We start from the raw sequence: 16,860 nt of genomic DNA on the forward strand, positions 1-16,860 counted from the left end.
TTTCTAAAAGGTATAATTAGTTCATCGACATTTAATAAGAGGGGGTTATAACAGATTTTTACTGTTAAATATTTCTATAATGCATAAACTTATTTTTACTCAAGCTTTAAGCAAAATCAGTGTTCTTTCAAAATCTTAGGCATCAAAAAAAAAGGACACAAAAAATAGAATTTAGGCATCATAGTGTTTATAATATTGAAAATTGTAAACTTAACTGTCCAACACAATTGCAGAATCATAAATATGTGATCTGATTTTTAAAATAACAATAATATGCTAACATATGCATTAGACATGAAAGAACTATGTATCAAACTGTTAACAATGGTTAACTGGCAGGGGGTTGGGTATTCCTGAAGACTTCTGTCACTGATAGTGTATATTTTTACAATGCCTGAGTATGTTTATAATGTGCATTATCATTTTTAATTAGAAACAACAACAAAAAAGATATTTTTAAAACAGAAAACTAGTCTAACTATCCTTTAAAGTTCTATTCAGATTCTACTACCAATTTTCCCTTCTATGCTCCTACTTTCATGGGAAAAATTAATACTTTTGATTTTATGGTGTAACTAATTTTTATCATATTTTTATCCACTACTAGACTGTTAGCAACTTGAGTTCCCCAATAAATAATCATAAGCAGCATAATGTTTTCTACTCAGTATACACATAATAAATACTTGCTGAATTGAATGACCAACTGAGCTATTACCACCCTTCTGTCTGTGCTGAAAATGGGGTCATGCTCAATGCTCATTTGCCAAAAGAGGCCAAAACCTGGAAAACTAGGCATATATGCCTCAATACTTCAGGCAAAACCAAACTGTCTCACATTCACATCAGCTAGGAACAATCATGTGTCTAGGAACTAGTAAGCGAAAAGAGTATAAGGAAAAATGAGAGGAAATAAAACTATGGCAAAGATTTTTCTGGTCAATATTTCCAGCGTAAATTTCAGTTTTTAAAAAATCAACCTTATGGGCTCTTAAGCAATACAATATCAGCAAATTACAAGCATCCCATGGTCATTCTGCTGGCTGCTCATTCTCTCCTGTCCATGCTTAGTTACCTATCACTCAAGTCAGAAATACTTCCCACCATCTTGGACAAATCCTCATAGCTAAGGAGGATAAGATTTTTATTAAAATGTAACATATTATGGAGAGGAAAATACACGAGTTGTTAGTAGTTTATTAATTATAAAACGGGCATACTCATGGAATCACGTAATCAACAGCAATTCTCAAACTTTGATCTTAGAACCCTTTTGCAGTCTTAAATATTAAGGAGGCAAGGAGCTTTTGTTTATTTTGATATATTTATCAATAACTGGCATATTAGAAATTTAAAAAATTTTAAATACTAATTTAAAAATAACTATTACAAACTCAACTATATGTTAACAAAAATATTTTCCCTCAATAAATAAGTAAAATTAGAAGGGTACCACTGTTTTACATTTTTGTAAATTTCAAAGCCTGGCTTAACAGGAAACAGTTCGATTCTCATATCTGCTTCTGCATTCCATCTGTTGCAATATGTTGTTTAGGTGGAAGTATAGAAAGAAAACCCAGCATCATATATATACATATATATATACATATATATATGTATGCTTGGAAAAGGGAAGCATATTTTAATAGACTTTTCAGATAACTGTGGATAGTCTTTTTTGATACTACACAAAAATATGACAAGTGACAATTTTTTAAAGATTAGTTGCAATGTAACATCTGAAACCATATGAATAAATTTTCATACTCTTTCACATTATAATCCACTTTCCACCTCGGACTTTGAATGGATCATTTACCCATGCATGATTTTATAACATTATGCATTGGTCATTTGGAAAATATCATTCACTAAGTTATGCAGATCTTCCAAATACTGACATATTTCATTACACAACATCAAAACATCACACTTGTTAACATTACCAATAATCTCATTGGAAAAGTGTGTAAAGACTATGAAGCTATCAGACTCACTGTGGTGGATGTAAGTTTTCCAAACCTGTATGTTTTGCTTAAAAGCTCAAATTTTTCCATTGGCAAGAGATACTGTCAACTGTTTTCCTTTAAGTGAGAGGCTTACTTTATTCATTTTCAAGAAAATATCTGCCAAATACCCAAATCTGAATAATAGTGTCAGTTGTTCTTTCAAGTAAAATCAATGCTCCATGAACAAAGTGGCTAGATCAACACAAATGCTCTTCCTTGAAGCAACCACTGTACTTCGGTATACACAGTTTAAGCGTTTCATGCGTACTTCCCATTTCACCACACAGATTCTTAAAAACGTATACTCAAAGGTCACAATTTAATAAAATTATTTTTCCTGCATCATCAAGGATATTCTTAACTAGTTTTTTTTTTTTTTTAATCTGAAGGGTGTGTGGCTGTGAAGAATACAATGACTACTAGTACAGTCAGGTGTCACTGCCTTGACTTGTGCTAATGTTTACATATTATTGCTTTTGCTGCATCTGTGAAAACACAAAAATAAAGGAAAAGGCAAATAGCATTTTAGTATTATCATGGAATCCCCAAAAGGGTATTGGTTACTCAGGTGTCCACAGATCACAGAACCACCGATACAGAACATACCTGCACACCAGAAGGCCCACTCATGAACTCTCCCAATCATCATTCACCAGCCAGTCATTATCCATCCGCATATCTCCTGTTACAGGTAACCACCATGCAGACTTCTACCATTAATGACTCGTTTCATACAACGTATATATCCTTTTCTGTCCTTTTGCAGTAAATTTAGCTAAAGGATTACGTAAAGCTTTGTTGTGTGTTGTGTTAGCATTGGCTCTTAATCTTTTGTTACTTCCTTCATTCTACTTTTTAAAACATATTTTATTCTTTTTCATCCAATTGAGAACTTTATCATTTATATTAAGGTCTCAAATCCATCTGAAATTGATTTTTGTGCATGAAATAATCTCACTTTTCTATTGATTCAGCACCATTTGTTGAAAGACATCACTGAACTCTGTTCCATAATTCTATGTGTCTATTCTTATGCCAATATTACACTTTCAATTATTGTAGGTTTACTCTTGATATTTGGAAGTATAAATCCTCTTTTATCTTTTTCTTCAACATTTTCTTCAACTACTGTTTACCATTTGGAGTCTCATTTATCTTTCAAAATCAGCTGGTCATTTCCTACTATCTTCCTTCCCCTAAAAAAAGCATTGTGGAATTTTGGTTGGGATATTACATCTGTAGATAAACTCAGGAAAAACTGACTTCTTTACAATAATCTTCTCTATGAAAATTATATATCTACTTATTTATACCCCCTTTGTTCTCTCTCAGTAATTTTTTATAGTTTTCTGTGCAGAGTTCATCTTTCATTTAATCCTAGCTACCTCAGAGTTATTGCGGGTTTGGTTCCAGACCACTGCAATAAAGCAAGTATTGAAATAAAGCAACTCACACAAATTTTCTGGTCTCCCAGTGCACATGAAAGTTATGTTTACAATGTACTGTAGTCTACTAAGTGTGCAATAGCATTATGTCTACAGAAACAATGCATATACCTTAATTTAAAAATACTTTATTGGTAAAAAATGTTAACCATCAGCTGGCAACACAGGGTTGCCACAAACCTTCAATTTGTAAAAAGCCCAATATCTGGGGAGCGCAATACAGCTAAGCACAATAAAATGAGGTGTCTCTGTACTTGATGTTTTTGAATGTTAATTTAAGTATTATCTTTTAAATTGTATTTTCTAACTGTCCATGGCTAACACAGAAAAATAACTGACTTCTAAAATCCAACACTGATCTAATATTGACACCTTGGTAAATTCACTTATTAATTCCAAGAGTTTATCTGTAGATTCTGTTGAATTTTCCATATGAATAATGATGTCTTCTGTGAACGATGGCTTTACTTTTGCCTTCCCATATTTTTTTGCTTTACACAGTTATCCTTTAAAGAGATTTACATTTTTTTAAAAAAAAGCTTTATATTTACCCACACAGTTATCATTTCTGGTGTCCTTAATTGCTCTGTGTAGATCCTGATTTACATCAGGAACTTCAATTACACATACTATAGGTTGCCTGAAGCTGTCCCCACAGCTCACTAATACTCTATTTACTTTCTTACAGTCTTTTCTCTGTGTTTCACTTTGGATAGCTTTTATTGCTATATCTTCAAGTTCACATCTTTCCTTCTACAATGCCTAATCTGCTGTTAATCCCATCTAGTTTATTTTTCAACTGGGACATATTTTTATCCCTAAGGAGTTTGATTTGGGTTTTTAAATATCTTCCACGTGTCTATACACATGTTCAACCTGAACTTCCATAAAATATAGTTACATTAACAGTTCCCCCCACCCCCTAGCCCCCGGCTTGAGATATAATTGACATATAACATTGTATAAATTTAAGGTACACAATGTACTAGTTTGATATACTTATGTATTACAAAATCACTACCATCATAGCATTAGCTAACACCTCCATCACCTTACATAATTACCATTTCTCTTTGTGGTGAGAACATTTAAGACCTACTCTCCTAGCAACTTTTCTCCTAGCAACAGTGTTGTAGTATCATGCCTGTAATCACCACGCTATATATTAGATTCCCAAAACTTAATCATCTTACAACGAAAAGTTCTCTTTGACCATCTCCCCACTTCTCCCCACCCCCTAGGCCCCCAGTAAGCACCATTCTATTCTGTTTCTCTGAGTTTGGCCTTTTAAGATTCCACATATAAGTGATATCATACAGTGTTTGTCTTTCTCTGCCTGACTTATTTCACTTGGCATAAGGCCTTCAAGGTCCATCCATTTTGTCACGAACGGCAGGATTTCTTTCTTTCTCATGGTTGAACATTATTCCATTGTATATTACATACCACATCTTCTCTATCCATTCATCTATCGATAGACACTTAGGTTATTTCCATATCTTGGCTCATGATAACTGTTTTAATGTCCTTTTCTACTAGTTCTATCATGCGTGTCACTTCCGGGTCAGTTCTAATTGACTGATTTTTGCCTCATTATGGGTTGTTTTCTACTGCTTCTTTGCTTGGTTACTTTTTATTGGATGCCAGACTATTGTGAATCTACATTATTAAGTGCTATATTTTTAGATTCTTATGAATGTTCTTGAGCTTTATTCTGGGACACGGTTAAATTATATGACAACAGGAATGAAATACTGATACATGCCATAACATGGATGAACCTTGAAAATGTGTTTAGTGAAAGAAGTCAGACATAAAAGGTCATATATTTTGCAATTCCACTTACATGAAAGGTCCAGAATAGGCAAATCCAGAATGTTAGAAAATAAATTAATGGTTACCAGGGGATGGAGGAAATGGGAAATGAATGCTAATGGGTATGAGATTTTCTTTTGGGAGTAATGAAAATGTGTACACATACCACATCTTCTTTATCCATTGATCTGTCAATGGACATTTAGGTTGCTTCCATGTCTTGGCTACTGTAAATAGTGCTGCTATGAACACCGGGGTGCATATGTCTTTTCAAATTACACTTTTCTCTAGATATATGCCTAGGAGTGGGATCACTAGATCATATGGCAACTCTATTTTTAGTTTTTTGAGGAACCTCCGAACTGTTTTCCACAGTGGCTGCACCAATTTACATTCCCACCAACAGTGTAGAAGGGTTCCCTTTTCTCCACACCCTCTCCAGCATTTATTATTTGTAGACTTTTTGATGATGGCCACTCTGACTGGAGTGAGGTGATACCTCACTGTAGTTCTGATTTGCATTTCTCTAATAATTAGTGATGTTGAGCATCTTTTCATGTGCATATTGGCCATCTGTATGTCCTCTTCGGAGAAATGTCTGTTTAGGTGTTCTGTCCATTTTTTGATTGGGTTGTTTTTTGTTGTTGTCATTGAGTTGTATGAGATGTTTGTATATTTTAGAAATTAATCCCTTGTCGGTCCCATCATTTGCAAATATTTTCTCCTAGTCTGTAGGTTGTCTTTTCGTTTTGTTTATGGTTTCCTTTGCTGTGCAAAAGCTTATAAGTTTGATAAGATCCCGTCTGTTTATTTATGCTTTTATTTCTATTGCCTTGGGAGAGTGACCTAAGAAAACACTGCTATGATTTATGTCAGAGAATGTATTGCCTATGTTCTCTTCTAGTTTTATGGTGTTATGTCTTATATTTAAGTTTTTAAGTCATTTTGAGTTTACTGTGTATGGTGTGAGGGTGTGTTCTAACTTCACTGATTTACATGCAGTGGTCCAGCTTTCCCAATACCACTTGCTGAAGAGACTTGTCATTTCTCAATTGTGTATTCTTGCCTCCTTTGTCAAAGATTAATTGACCGTAGGTGTGTGGGTTTATTTCTGGGCTCTGTATTCTGTTCCCTTGATCCATATGTCTGTTTTTGTGCCAATACCATGCTGTTTTGATTACTGTAGCTTTGCAGTATTGTCTGAAGTCTGGGAAGCTTATGCCTCCAGCTTTGTTCCTTTCCCTCAGGATTGCTTTGGCAATTCTGGTTCTTTTATGGTTCCACATAAATTTTAGGATTATTTGTTCTAGTTCTGTGAAAAATGTCATGGGTAATTTGACAGGGATTGCGTTAAGTCTGCAGATTGCTTTGGACAGTATGGCCATTTTAACAATATTAATTCTTCCAATCCAAGAGCATGGGATATCTTTCCATTTCTTTGAATCATCTTCAATTTACCAATATTTTATACTTCTCAGCATATTAATCTTTCACCTCCTCGGTCAGGTTTATTCCTAAGTATTTTTTTTGATGCAATTTTAAAAGGGATTGTTTTTTTTTTACTTTCCCTTTCTGACATTTCATTGTTAAGTGTAAAGAAATGCAACAGATTTCTGTATGTTAATCTTGTACCCTGCTACCTTGCTGAATTCGTTTATCAGATCTAATAGTTTTTGTGTGAAGTCTTTAGGGTTTTCTATATACAGTATCATGTTATCTGCATATAATGACAATTTTATCTATTGGATAGAAGTGGTGAGAGTGGGCATCCTTGTCTTGTTCCAGACTTTAGCAGGAAGGCTTTCAGCTTTTCATGGTTTAGTATTATGTTGGCTGTGGGTTTATCATAAATAGCTTTTATTAGGTTGAGATGGGTTCCCTCTACACTCACTTTGGTAAGAGTTTTTATCATGAATGGATGTTGAATTTTATCAAATGTTTTTTCTGCATCTATTGAGATGATTATGTGGTTTTTGTCTTTTCTTTTGTTGATGTGGTGTATCACATTGATTGATTTGCATATATTGATCCATTCTTGTGACCCTGGGACGAATCCAACTTGATTGTGGTGTAATATCTTTTTTATGTGTTGTTGCATTTGGCTTGCTAATATTTTGTTGAGAATTTCTGCATCTGTATTAATCAAAGATACTGCCCTGTCATTTTCTTTTTTGTTATTATCTTTGTCTGGTTTTGGTATCAGAGTGATAGTGGCTTCATAGAATGACTTTGAGAGTGTTCCCTCCTCTTCAGTCTTTTGGAAGAGTTTGAGAAGGATCAGTATAAGTTCTTCTTTGCATGTCTGGTAGATTTCCCCAGTGAAGCCATCTGGTCCTGGACTTTTGTTTGCAGGATAATTCACCTCTGCTGAATTATCTATTTCTTCTTGATTCAGTTTTGGTAGGCTGTTGTGTTTCTAGAAACTTGTCCACTTCTTCTAGGCTGTTCAATCTGTTGGCATATAATTGTTCATAGTATTCTCTTATGGTTTTTTGTATTTCTGCAGTATCAGTTGTTATTTCTCTTCTTTCATTCATTATTTTGTTTATTTGGGTGCTCCCTCTTTTCTGCTTGGTGAGCCTGGCCAGAGGTTTGTCGATTTTGTTTGCCCCTTCACAGAACCAGCTCTTGGTTTTATTGAGTTTTTTCTACCTTTTTTTAATCGCTATTATTTCTTTCCTTCTGCTGACTTTACGTTTTGTTTATTCTTCTTTTTCTAATTCTTTTAGGTGGTAGGTTAGGTTATTTGAGATTTTTTCCTGTTTTTTGAAGGAGGCCTGTATTGCAATGAACTTCCCTCTAAGAACTGCTTTTGCTGCATCCCATAGATTTTGTATGGTTGTGTTTTCGTTGTCATTTGTCTCAAGTATTTTTAAATTTCCTCTTTGATTTCATTGCTGATGCATTGGCTTTTTAGTAGCATGCTGGTTACTCTCCATGTAATCATTTTTTTCTCAGTTCTCTTTCTAAGGTTGATTTCTAGTTTCATGCTGTTGTGGTCAGAAAAGACTCTTTGGCTTTTAAATGAATATTTAGCACATTTACATTTAATGTATTCCTTAATGTAATTAGATTTAAATACTTTTTATTTTCCTGTGTTCCCATCTTTTCTCTGTTCATTTTTTTTTCTCCTTTCTCGCCTACTTTTGGATTAACCAAGGATTTATTATTTTTCCTTACTTGGTAATATTCTTTTACTATTCTTGTAGTAACCTAGAGCAGTGGTTCATAAGGTAAGGAACTTGGACCAGTACATGACCGTTATCTGAGAACGTGTCAGAAATGCAATTTTTCAGACCCCAACTCAGACCTAGAGAATCAGAAGCTCTCAGGGTAAGGCCCAGTAATCTGGGTTTTAACAAGCCCTCCTAGTTATTCTGATATATGCTGAAGTGTTAAGAATCACTGCCCTAGATTTTACCTCATGCCCTTGACTTAGTACTTTTACCACTTCCCATACAATGCAAAGACATTAACTGCAATATATTTCCTAATGCCTTACTCTAGTTTTGTCATGTACTTTAACTTCTACAAGTATTTTAGACTCCAAAGCACTATGTTCTATAACAGAACTGCTATTGTTTTAATCACTTGATACATATTTTTATTTACTGACATGCATACTCTTTTGGTGTTCTTCATTCTTTTCTGCACAGGATAATTTTCCTTCTATCTGAAAAATTAACCTCCTTTAATTTTTTAATACTGTAACATTCTCTCACATTTTGTTTCTGTAAAAGCCAATTTACTTAACCTTCATTTTTCATAGAAATTCTGATTTTAGAATTCTGGATTGGCAGTTATTTCCTTTCAGCACTACAAAAATTTCATTCTGGTGGTATCTGACTTTTATCATTTCTATTCAGAATTCAGTGTGTTCCTTTGAAGTTGCCTGTTATTTTCCTCTGATTTTAAGATTTTTTTTAAAAAAAATCCTTGTTCTTTAGCAGTTTGACTTTTATTTGTCTGATAAGGTTTTCTTTTAATTAGTCCTTCTTGGGGTTCTCAGAACTTCTTGAATCTGTACTGTGTTATCTTTCATCAGTCTTAGAAAATTAAAATATTGCTTCTTCTCTATTCCCTTTTGCTTCTCTTCTGGAACACTAATGACAAGTTTGTTAGATCTTTTCCCTGTATCCCATTTATCTCTTAAGCTTCTTTGAATTTTCCATTCTTTGTTTTTCAACCAGCATATTTTCTATTGACCTATCTTCCAGTTCACTGATTGTCTCCTCTGCTGTGTCTAATCTGCTGTTAAATCCATCTATTTAATTCTTAATTTCAGTTATTATATTTTTCAGTTCTCTTGATTCTTCCATACAGATTCCAATTCTGATAAATTTTCTATAATTCATCTATTTTCTTCAACATATTAGTCATAGTTATTTAAAAATCAGTATCTAGATCACTTGTGGATATGTTTATACTATCTTTCCATCTTGGCATTTAATTATTTGGTCTTGTTTCCTGGAATGTCTGAAAATTCTAACTGAAAGTGAGACCTTACTTATGAAAACTTGCAAAAGCTCGGGATATGTTATCTTCCAGAAAGGATTTAGTTTTCTTTTGGCAAGTGGAATATTAGCATACCACCGTAGTAACAGTTTGAGACTGGTGTTATTTTGATTTGCTCTTACTTATAGAACATAATCTTTCTTAAGTATCAATTTGAAAAACTGGGGTGTTTACCATGGCTCCCTCTTTAAAGAACTACAACTTTTGTCCCCCCAACCTCTGTGAGACTGCTGAAGTCTGGCTAGTGAAAAATCCACATGATTTGCCTGTGTCTGAGTCAAAGCACACACAGGTTAGGGATTAGCCAATGCCTTAACTGGATATTGCTTGCGAACAGTTGAGGTCACTTCTGAGATTCCTCAGGATCTTGGTCCTTAAGCCCTGGCTCTTTGGTAGCCTCAAACTCTGGTTTTTACATACCTAGCTCAATGACTGCTCTAGGTTGTAGCTTTCTGTGCAGCCTCTATGCCATGCACTGAGAAGTGGGAAATGTCCCAAGGGAAAACACGTAGGGCTTATCTCAGTGTGCTTCCCTTTTTTCTGAGACCTTCTCTTCTGAAGTCCTGCCTGTCTTTTTCTCCAATGCCTTTCTTTTTTATTGGTGGGCAGGGTGTGGGGGGCAGGGTGTGGGAGGCAGGGTGGTAATTTTATATAGATAGGGAGAAGGGTTAATCTGATACTAGCTATTCTATCATATCTGAAAGCAGAAGTCCAAAAACTCCAGCTCCTTTATTTAGTCACGAAGGCCCAGCGTTACTACTTTCTAACTGTTTCCTAATAGCCACAACTGTCTATGTTTAGGCCTCAGTATCTCCTGCTTGGACTATCGCAAAGAGCAGTACTGGATACCTCTGATTCCAACCCATCTATTTCACCGGAAATTCTCAAGTCTAGCTGGGTATCATTAGGGATGATTTTTAAAAGTACAGATTTCTGGGCCCTACCCACAAGGATAAAGTAACTGATTTGGTAGGCCTGCAATGGAATCTGGGAATTACTACCACCACCAAACACACGTACACACTAACAACCCCACCCCTCCCTTAAATGATTCTGATGGAATCAGTCCATGTATTGCTATTTGGGAAAAATTATTACTTTACACTTCAGTTGTAAGTTTCCTATCTAAATTGGAATTCTGATTAGTCACTCTGATTATAATCTGTCTTCTATCTGCTTGTTCATTACCTTTTACAAATACAAAGATACTACGTGTATTAGTGCAACTGAGTGTATACATGTTTGTGTTTATGTGTGTGCACAAGAAAGTAGAAGAGATTAAAAAAAAAAAAGAGCAAGTGAAAGCAAGGGAGACGGGGAGAGGGTAAAAGCAAGACTGACAGACCGTATGAGTACAAGAGTGAGATACATTATGGCTTCAAGGTGCTCATCATGGTCTAGTAATGGAGGAACTAGATGCACAGAACTGAGTTATTTCATGAACCTCCCAGAGCCTTTTTAGGGTTTTGAGATATGAGATTAAGAAACTACCTTGTAAAGAAGAGATATTTGTACCCTACTAGGTATCTAATGAGTTAGCACAAAGTTTTGACCCTTGCTTCAATAACAAAAACAAAACAAAAATTGCAGCAGACTACCACATACTACACTTCTGGGTATGTACCTAGACTTGAATATCATGAAAGAGGTTGACCACCGTTCTAATGGACTCTGAGTTTGTCTGAATTATTTATTTTACTGGATTCTGTTGACGCCCTGGTTATTTGTCAATCTCTTTTTAAATCACATGTTTAGAGGGGTAATCAATGATTTTGAAACAAATTGATTCAATAAAATGCTGGACTCAAAAATTCAATGGGATTGGTAGTGTCAAGAATTTAAATTTAATATAGAGCTTCCCAATAAGCATCTTCCAATTTTTCCAGAGAATTATTTATTTACTTCTAACTTGTGTAAAGCTAAAAGCATTGTGGATTCAGCTTTCAAACTGCCATGTATGGTTTGGTCAAATTTATATCATCTTTAAACTCAACCATACAGTAATCTACTGTTACTATAAAAGCAAATTAAATGTATTACTCAATGACATTTCAAAAGTGTTCAAAAAAATAGAATTACTTTGTTAGTCACAGTGTTGATTGCCAGAGTTGGAGAGGCACTTCCCGAAATAATACACTCCATTCCCAAAGAATCTGAATCTATGCTATATGGAGTTGAGGCCTAAAATACAAGAACAAAATAAATAATTATTAGCTCATAAAACCACCAACTTTAACACAATTTGAAGTTATTTCATCAAATTCTCCAACATCCAGTTTTGTGCTTTGTTTCTGAAAATAAACTTAAAATCATTACTGAATTCTCTTCTACTATATTTTATTATGCTACTAACCTGATAATCACAAAGTCCATTGGTATGGCTACTCCTTACCAACTCTTTTAACTAGTTGTGGGATAGGTTTGCCAAAATTAGAGATAAACTTTTGTAGTGGAGACTACTAATAATCGGGTAACACTCATTCTCCCCTCTGCTCCCTTTTAGCAATAGATCCCTGTAGTTATCAACTCATCTCTGCCCAGCTAAAGACCACCTTTTCCAGACTCATTTGCAGCTAGTTGTAGCCATGTGATTAAGGTGCGACAAATGGGATGTGAGCAAGAGTGATGTGTGCAACTTCTGGGTCATGTCTTTGAAAGGAACTTGCTTGCCCTCCATCCTCTTTCCCTCTTATTGCAGGCCTGTGACACAGATGTGGTGGTGGTGATCCTGCATAATCAGAAAGCTGAAGGTAATACCCTGGGGAACACTGGAAAGATAAGATTAGAAGGAAACATCTGAATGACCTTGTGGAACAGAGCTGGTTATCCATCTGATCCACCTCTCAGCTTGGACTTTTACCTAAGAGAGAAATAAATCTATCTGGTTTAAGCCTCTCAGGTGTAGTTTTGTCTTCCTTTGTCTGTTAATGCAACTGAACAATATCCTAAATAACACAATTTCATATACATTGTTTATAGAGCTAACATGGGTGTCAAAAATCAATATAGGTTTTCTACATTTAGAATTTTGGATATAGATTGTGATAACTCCTTTCTCTCTCTCAAAATAAAGAGTAATTTCACTGAAAAACATTTCTAAGATTGACTTATTTATCACTTAATCCCTTGGCATGAATTTCTTTCATCAGATAATCCAAGAGGGTAGGGAACAGACATCTTGAAAAAAGGAAAAGACAAGGGTCACCCCTAGAAGGTAGAATCTACTACTTACGTGCTGGATACACACTGAGAGTTAGGTGAACATGGAAAAGCACTTCAGAAATACAAATGGAAGAACTACAAAGACAGCTCTGTCTATGCCCCAACTTTGGTGCCTGCCAATTTAGCTACAATTTATGCCCCAACTTTGGTGCCAGCTAATTTAGATAAATTAACACAGAAGATTACTTTAGAAAGATGCAAATCTCATGTTCCTCTAACTCAACTCAGTCATCTCATTCCAGACTACTGGTTCACTATCTAATTCTCACTCCTCCTCACTGGTAACAAGAGGCAAGCCTGTGTTGTGTGATTTCATGCAAATTACTCAACCTTTATACTCTTTTCCTCATCTATAGGAGGATTATGCCACTTCCTTTAGAGGTCTGTTAAGAGCATTAATGAAATAATTTATGTAAAGCACTTAGCATAGTACCTGAAATGCACAGTAAGTGCTGGTTTCTATGATGACTACTAACATGTATCTACTACTGATGCTGAGAACCTACTGATAGAGAGGAATATTCAATGGTGATTAATGAAAAAGGAGGCAGCTGTGGTATGTGGCACTGTATTCCCACAAGGCCAGATTCACAGCTTTAACTAGAAAATCTTTTAATTAGATATTCTTCATGGACACTAAAAATCTGGTTCAATCAACAGAATAAAGGACACTCACAGAAAGATAGACAAGATGAAAAGGCAGAGGGCTATGTACCAGATGAAGGAACAAGATAAAACCACAGAAAAAAAAACTAAATGAAGTGGAGACAGGCAACCTTCCAGAAAAAGAATTCAGAATAATGATAGTGAAGATGATCCAGGACCTCGGAAGAAGAATGGAGGCAAAGATCAAGAAGATGCAAGAAATGTTTAACAAAGACCTAGAAGAATTAAAGAACAAACAAACAGAGATGAACAATACAATAACTGAAATGAAAACTACACTAGAAGGCATCAATAGCAGAATAACTGAGGCAGAAGAACTGATAAGTGACCTGGAAGACAGAATGGTGGCATTCACTGCTGCGAAACAGAATAAAGAAAAAAGAATGAAAAGAAATGAAGACAGCCTAAGAGACCTCTGGGACAAAATTAAACACAACGACATTCGCATTATAGGGGTCCCAGAAGGAGAAGAGAGAGAGAAAGGACCAGAGGAAATATGTGAAGAGATTATAGTCAATAACTTCCCTAAAATGGGAAAGGAAATAGCCACCCAAGTCCAGGAAGTGCAGCAGGTCCCACACGGGATACCCAAGGAGAAACACACTGAGACACACAGTAATCAAACTGGCAAAAATTAAAGACAAAGAAAAATTATTGAAAGCAGCAAGGGAAAAACGACAAATAACATACAAGGGAACTCCCATGAGGTTAACAGCTGATTTCTCGGCAGAAACTCTACAAGCCAGAAGGGGGTGGCATGATATACTTAAAGTGATGAAAGGGAAGAACCTACAACCAAGATTACTCTACCAGGCAAGGATCTCATTCAGATTCGATGGAAAAATCAAAAGCTTTACAGACAAGCAAAAGTTAAAGAGAATTCAGCACCACCAAACCAGCTCTACAACAAATGCTAAAGGAAATTCTCTAAGTGGGAAAAACAACAGAAGAAAAGGACCTACAAAAACAAACCCAAAACAATTAAGAAAATGGTCATAGGAACATACATATCAATAATTACCTTAAACGTGAATGGATTAAATGCTCCAACCAAAAGACACAGGCTTGCTGAATGGATACAAAAAAAAGACCCATATATATGCTGTCTACAAGAGACAAACTTCAGAACTAGGGACACATACAGACTGAAAGTGAAGGGATGGAAAAAGATATTCCATGCAAATGGAAATCAAAAGAAAGCTGGAGTAGCTATACTCATATCAGATAAAATAGACTTTAAAATAAAGAATGTTACAAGAGACAAGGAAGGACACTACAGAATGATCAAGGGATCAATCCAAGAAGAAGATGTAACAATTATAAACATATATGCACCCAACATAGGAGCACCTCAATACATAAGGCAACTGTTAACAGCTATAAAAGAGGAAATCGACAGCAAAACAATACTACTGGGGAACTTTAACACCTCACTTACACCAATGGACAAATCATCCAAAATGAAAATAATAAAGAAACAGAAGCTTTAAATGACACAATAGACCTGATAGATTTAATTGATATTTATAGGACACTCCATACCAAAATAGCAGATTACACTTTCTTCTCAAGTGCGCACGGAACATTCTCCAGGATAGATCACATCTTGGGTCACAAATCAAGCCTCAGTAAATTTAAGAAAATTGAAATCATATCAAGCATCTTTTCTGACCACAACGCTATGAGATTAGAAATGAATTACAAGGAAAAAAAAAGGAAAAAACACAAACACATGGAGGCTAAACAATACGTTACTAAATAACCAAGAGATCACTGAAGAAATCAAAGAGGAAATCAAAGAATACCTAGAGACCAATGACAACGAAAACACAATGATCCAAAACCTATGGGATGCAGCACAAGCAGTTCTAAGAAGGAAGTTTATAGCTGTACAAGCCTACCTCAAGAAACAAGAAAAATCTCAAGTAAACAATCTAATGTTACACCTAAAGGAACTAGAGAAAGAAGAACAAACAAAACCTAAAGTTGGCAGAAGGAAAGAAATCATAAAGATCAGAGCAGAAATGAATTAGAAACAAAGAAAACAATAGCAAAGATCAATACAACTAAAAGCTGGTTCTTTGAGAAGATAAACAAAATCGATAAAACATTAGCCAGACTCATGAAGAAAAAGAAGGAGAGGACTCAAATCAATAAAATTAGAAATGAAAAAGGAGAAGTTACAACAGACACTGCAGAAATACAAAGCATCCTAAGAGACTGCTACAAGCAACTCTATGCCAATAAAATGCACAACCTGGAAGAAATGGACAAATTCTTACAAAGGTATAACCTTCCAAGACTGAACCAGGAAGAAACAGAAAATATGAACAGACAGACCATTCACAAGTAATGAAATTGAAACTGTGATTAAAAGTCTTCCAAAAAACAAACGTCCAGGACTAGATGGCTTCACAGGTGAATTCTATCAAACATTTAGAGATGAGCTAACACCCATCCTTCTCAAACTCTTCCAAAAAACTGCAGAGGAAGGAACACTCCCAAACTCATTCTATGAGGCCACCATCACCCTGATACCAAAACCAGACAAAGATATTACAAAAAAAGAAAATTACAGACCAATATCACTGATGAATATAGATGCAAAAATCCTCAACAAAATACTAGCAAACAGAATCCAACAACACATTAAAAGGATCATACACCATGATCAAGTGGGATTTATCCCAGGGATGCAAGGATTCTTCAATATATGCAAATCAATAAATGTGATACACCATATTAACAAATTGAAGAATAAAAACCATATGATCATCTCAATAGATGCAGAAAAAGCTTTTGACAAAATTCAACACCCATTTATGATAAAAACTCTCCAGAAAGTGGGTGTACAGGGAAACTACCTCAACATAATAAAGGCCATATATGACAAACACACAGCAAACATCATTCTCAATGGTGAAAAACTGAAAGCATTTCGTCTAAGATCAGGAACGAGACAAGGATGTCCACTCTCACCACTATTATTCAACATAGTTCTGGAAGTCCTAGCCACGGCAGAGAAGAAAAAGAAATAAAAGGAATACAAATTGGAAAAGAAGAAGTAAAACTGTCACTGTTTGCAGATGACATGATACTATACATAGAGAATCCTAAAAATGCCACCAGAAAACTACTAGAGCTAATCAATGAATTTGGTAAAGTTGCAGGATACAAAATTAATGCAC

General features: G+C 35.2%; 1 protein-coding gene across 4 annotated transcripts in view; it reads right to left on the bottom strand.

Moving 5' to 3' along the window:
* Positions 1-16,860, bottom strand: part of FOXJ3 (forkhead box J3) — a 130,557-nt gene that overhangs the window by 21,344 nt on the left and 92,353 nt on the right. For 2 of the 4 annotated variants that reach the window (XM_068539657.1, XM_068539655.1), the window contains exon 6: positions 11,864-11,965. The exons of the other annotated variants lie outside the window; for them this stretch is intronic. In XM_068539657.1, coding sequence (XP_068395758.1) covers positions 11,864-11,965 — 102 coding nt within the window. The remainder of the gene's footprint in view (positions 1-11,863; positions 11,966-16,860) is intronic. 4 annotated transcript variants of the gene reach the window in all.

This window comes from Eschrichtius robustus, chromosome 3, assembly GCF_028021215.1.
Source record: "Eschrichtius robustus isolate mEscRob2 chromosome 3, mEscRob2.pri, whole genome shotgun sequence".
Lineage (NCBI taxonomy): Eukaryota > Metazoa > Chordata > Mammalia > Artiodactyla > Eschrichtiidae > Eschrichtius > Eschrichtius robustus.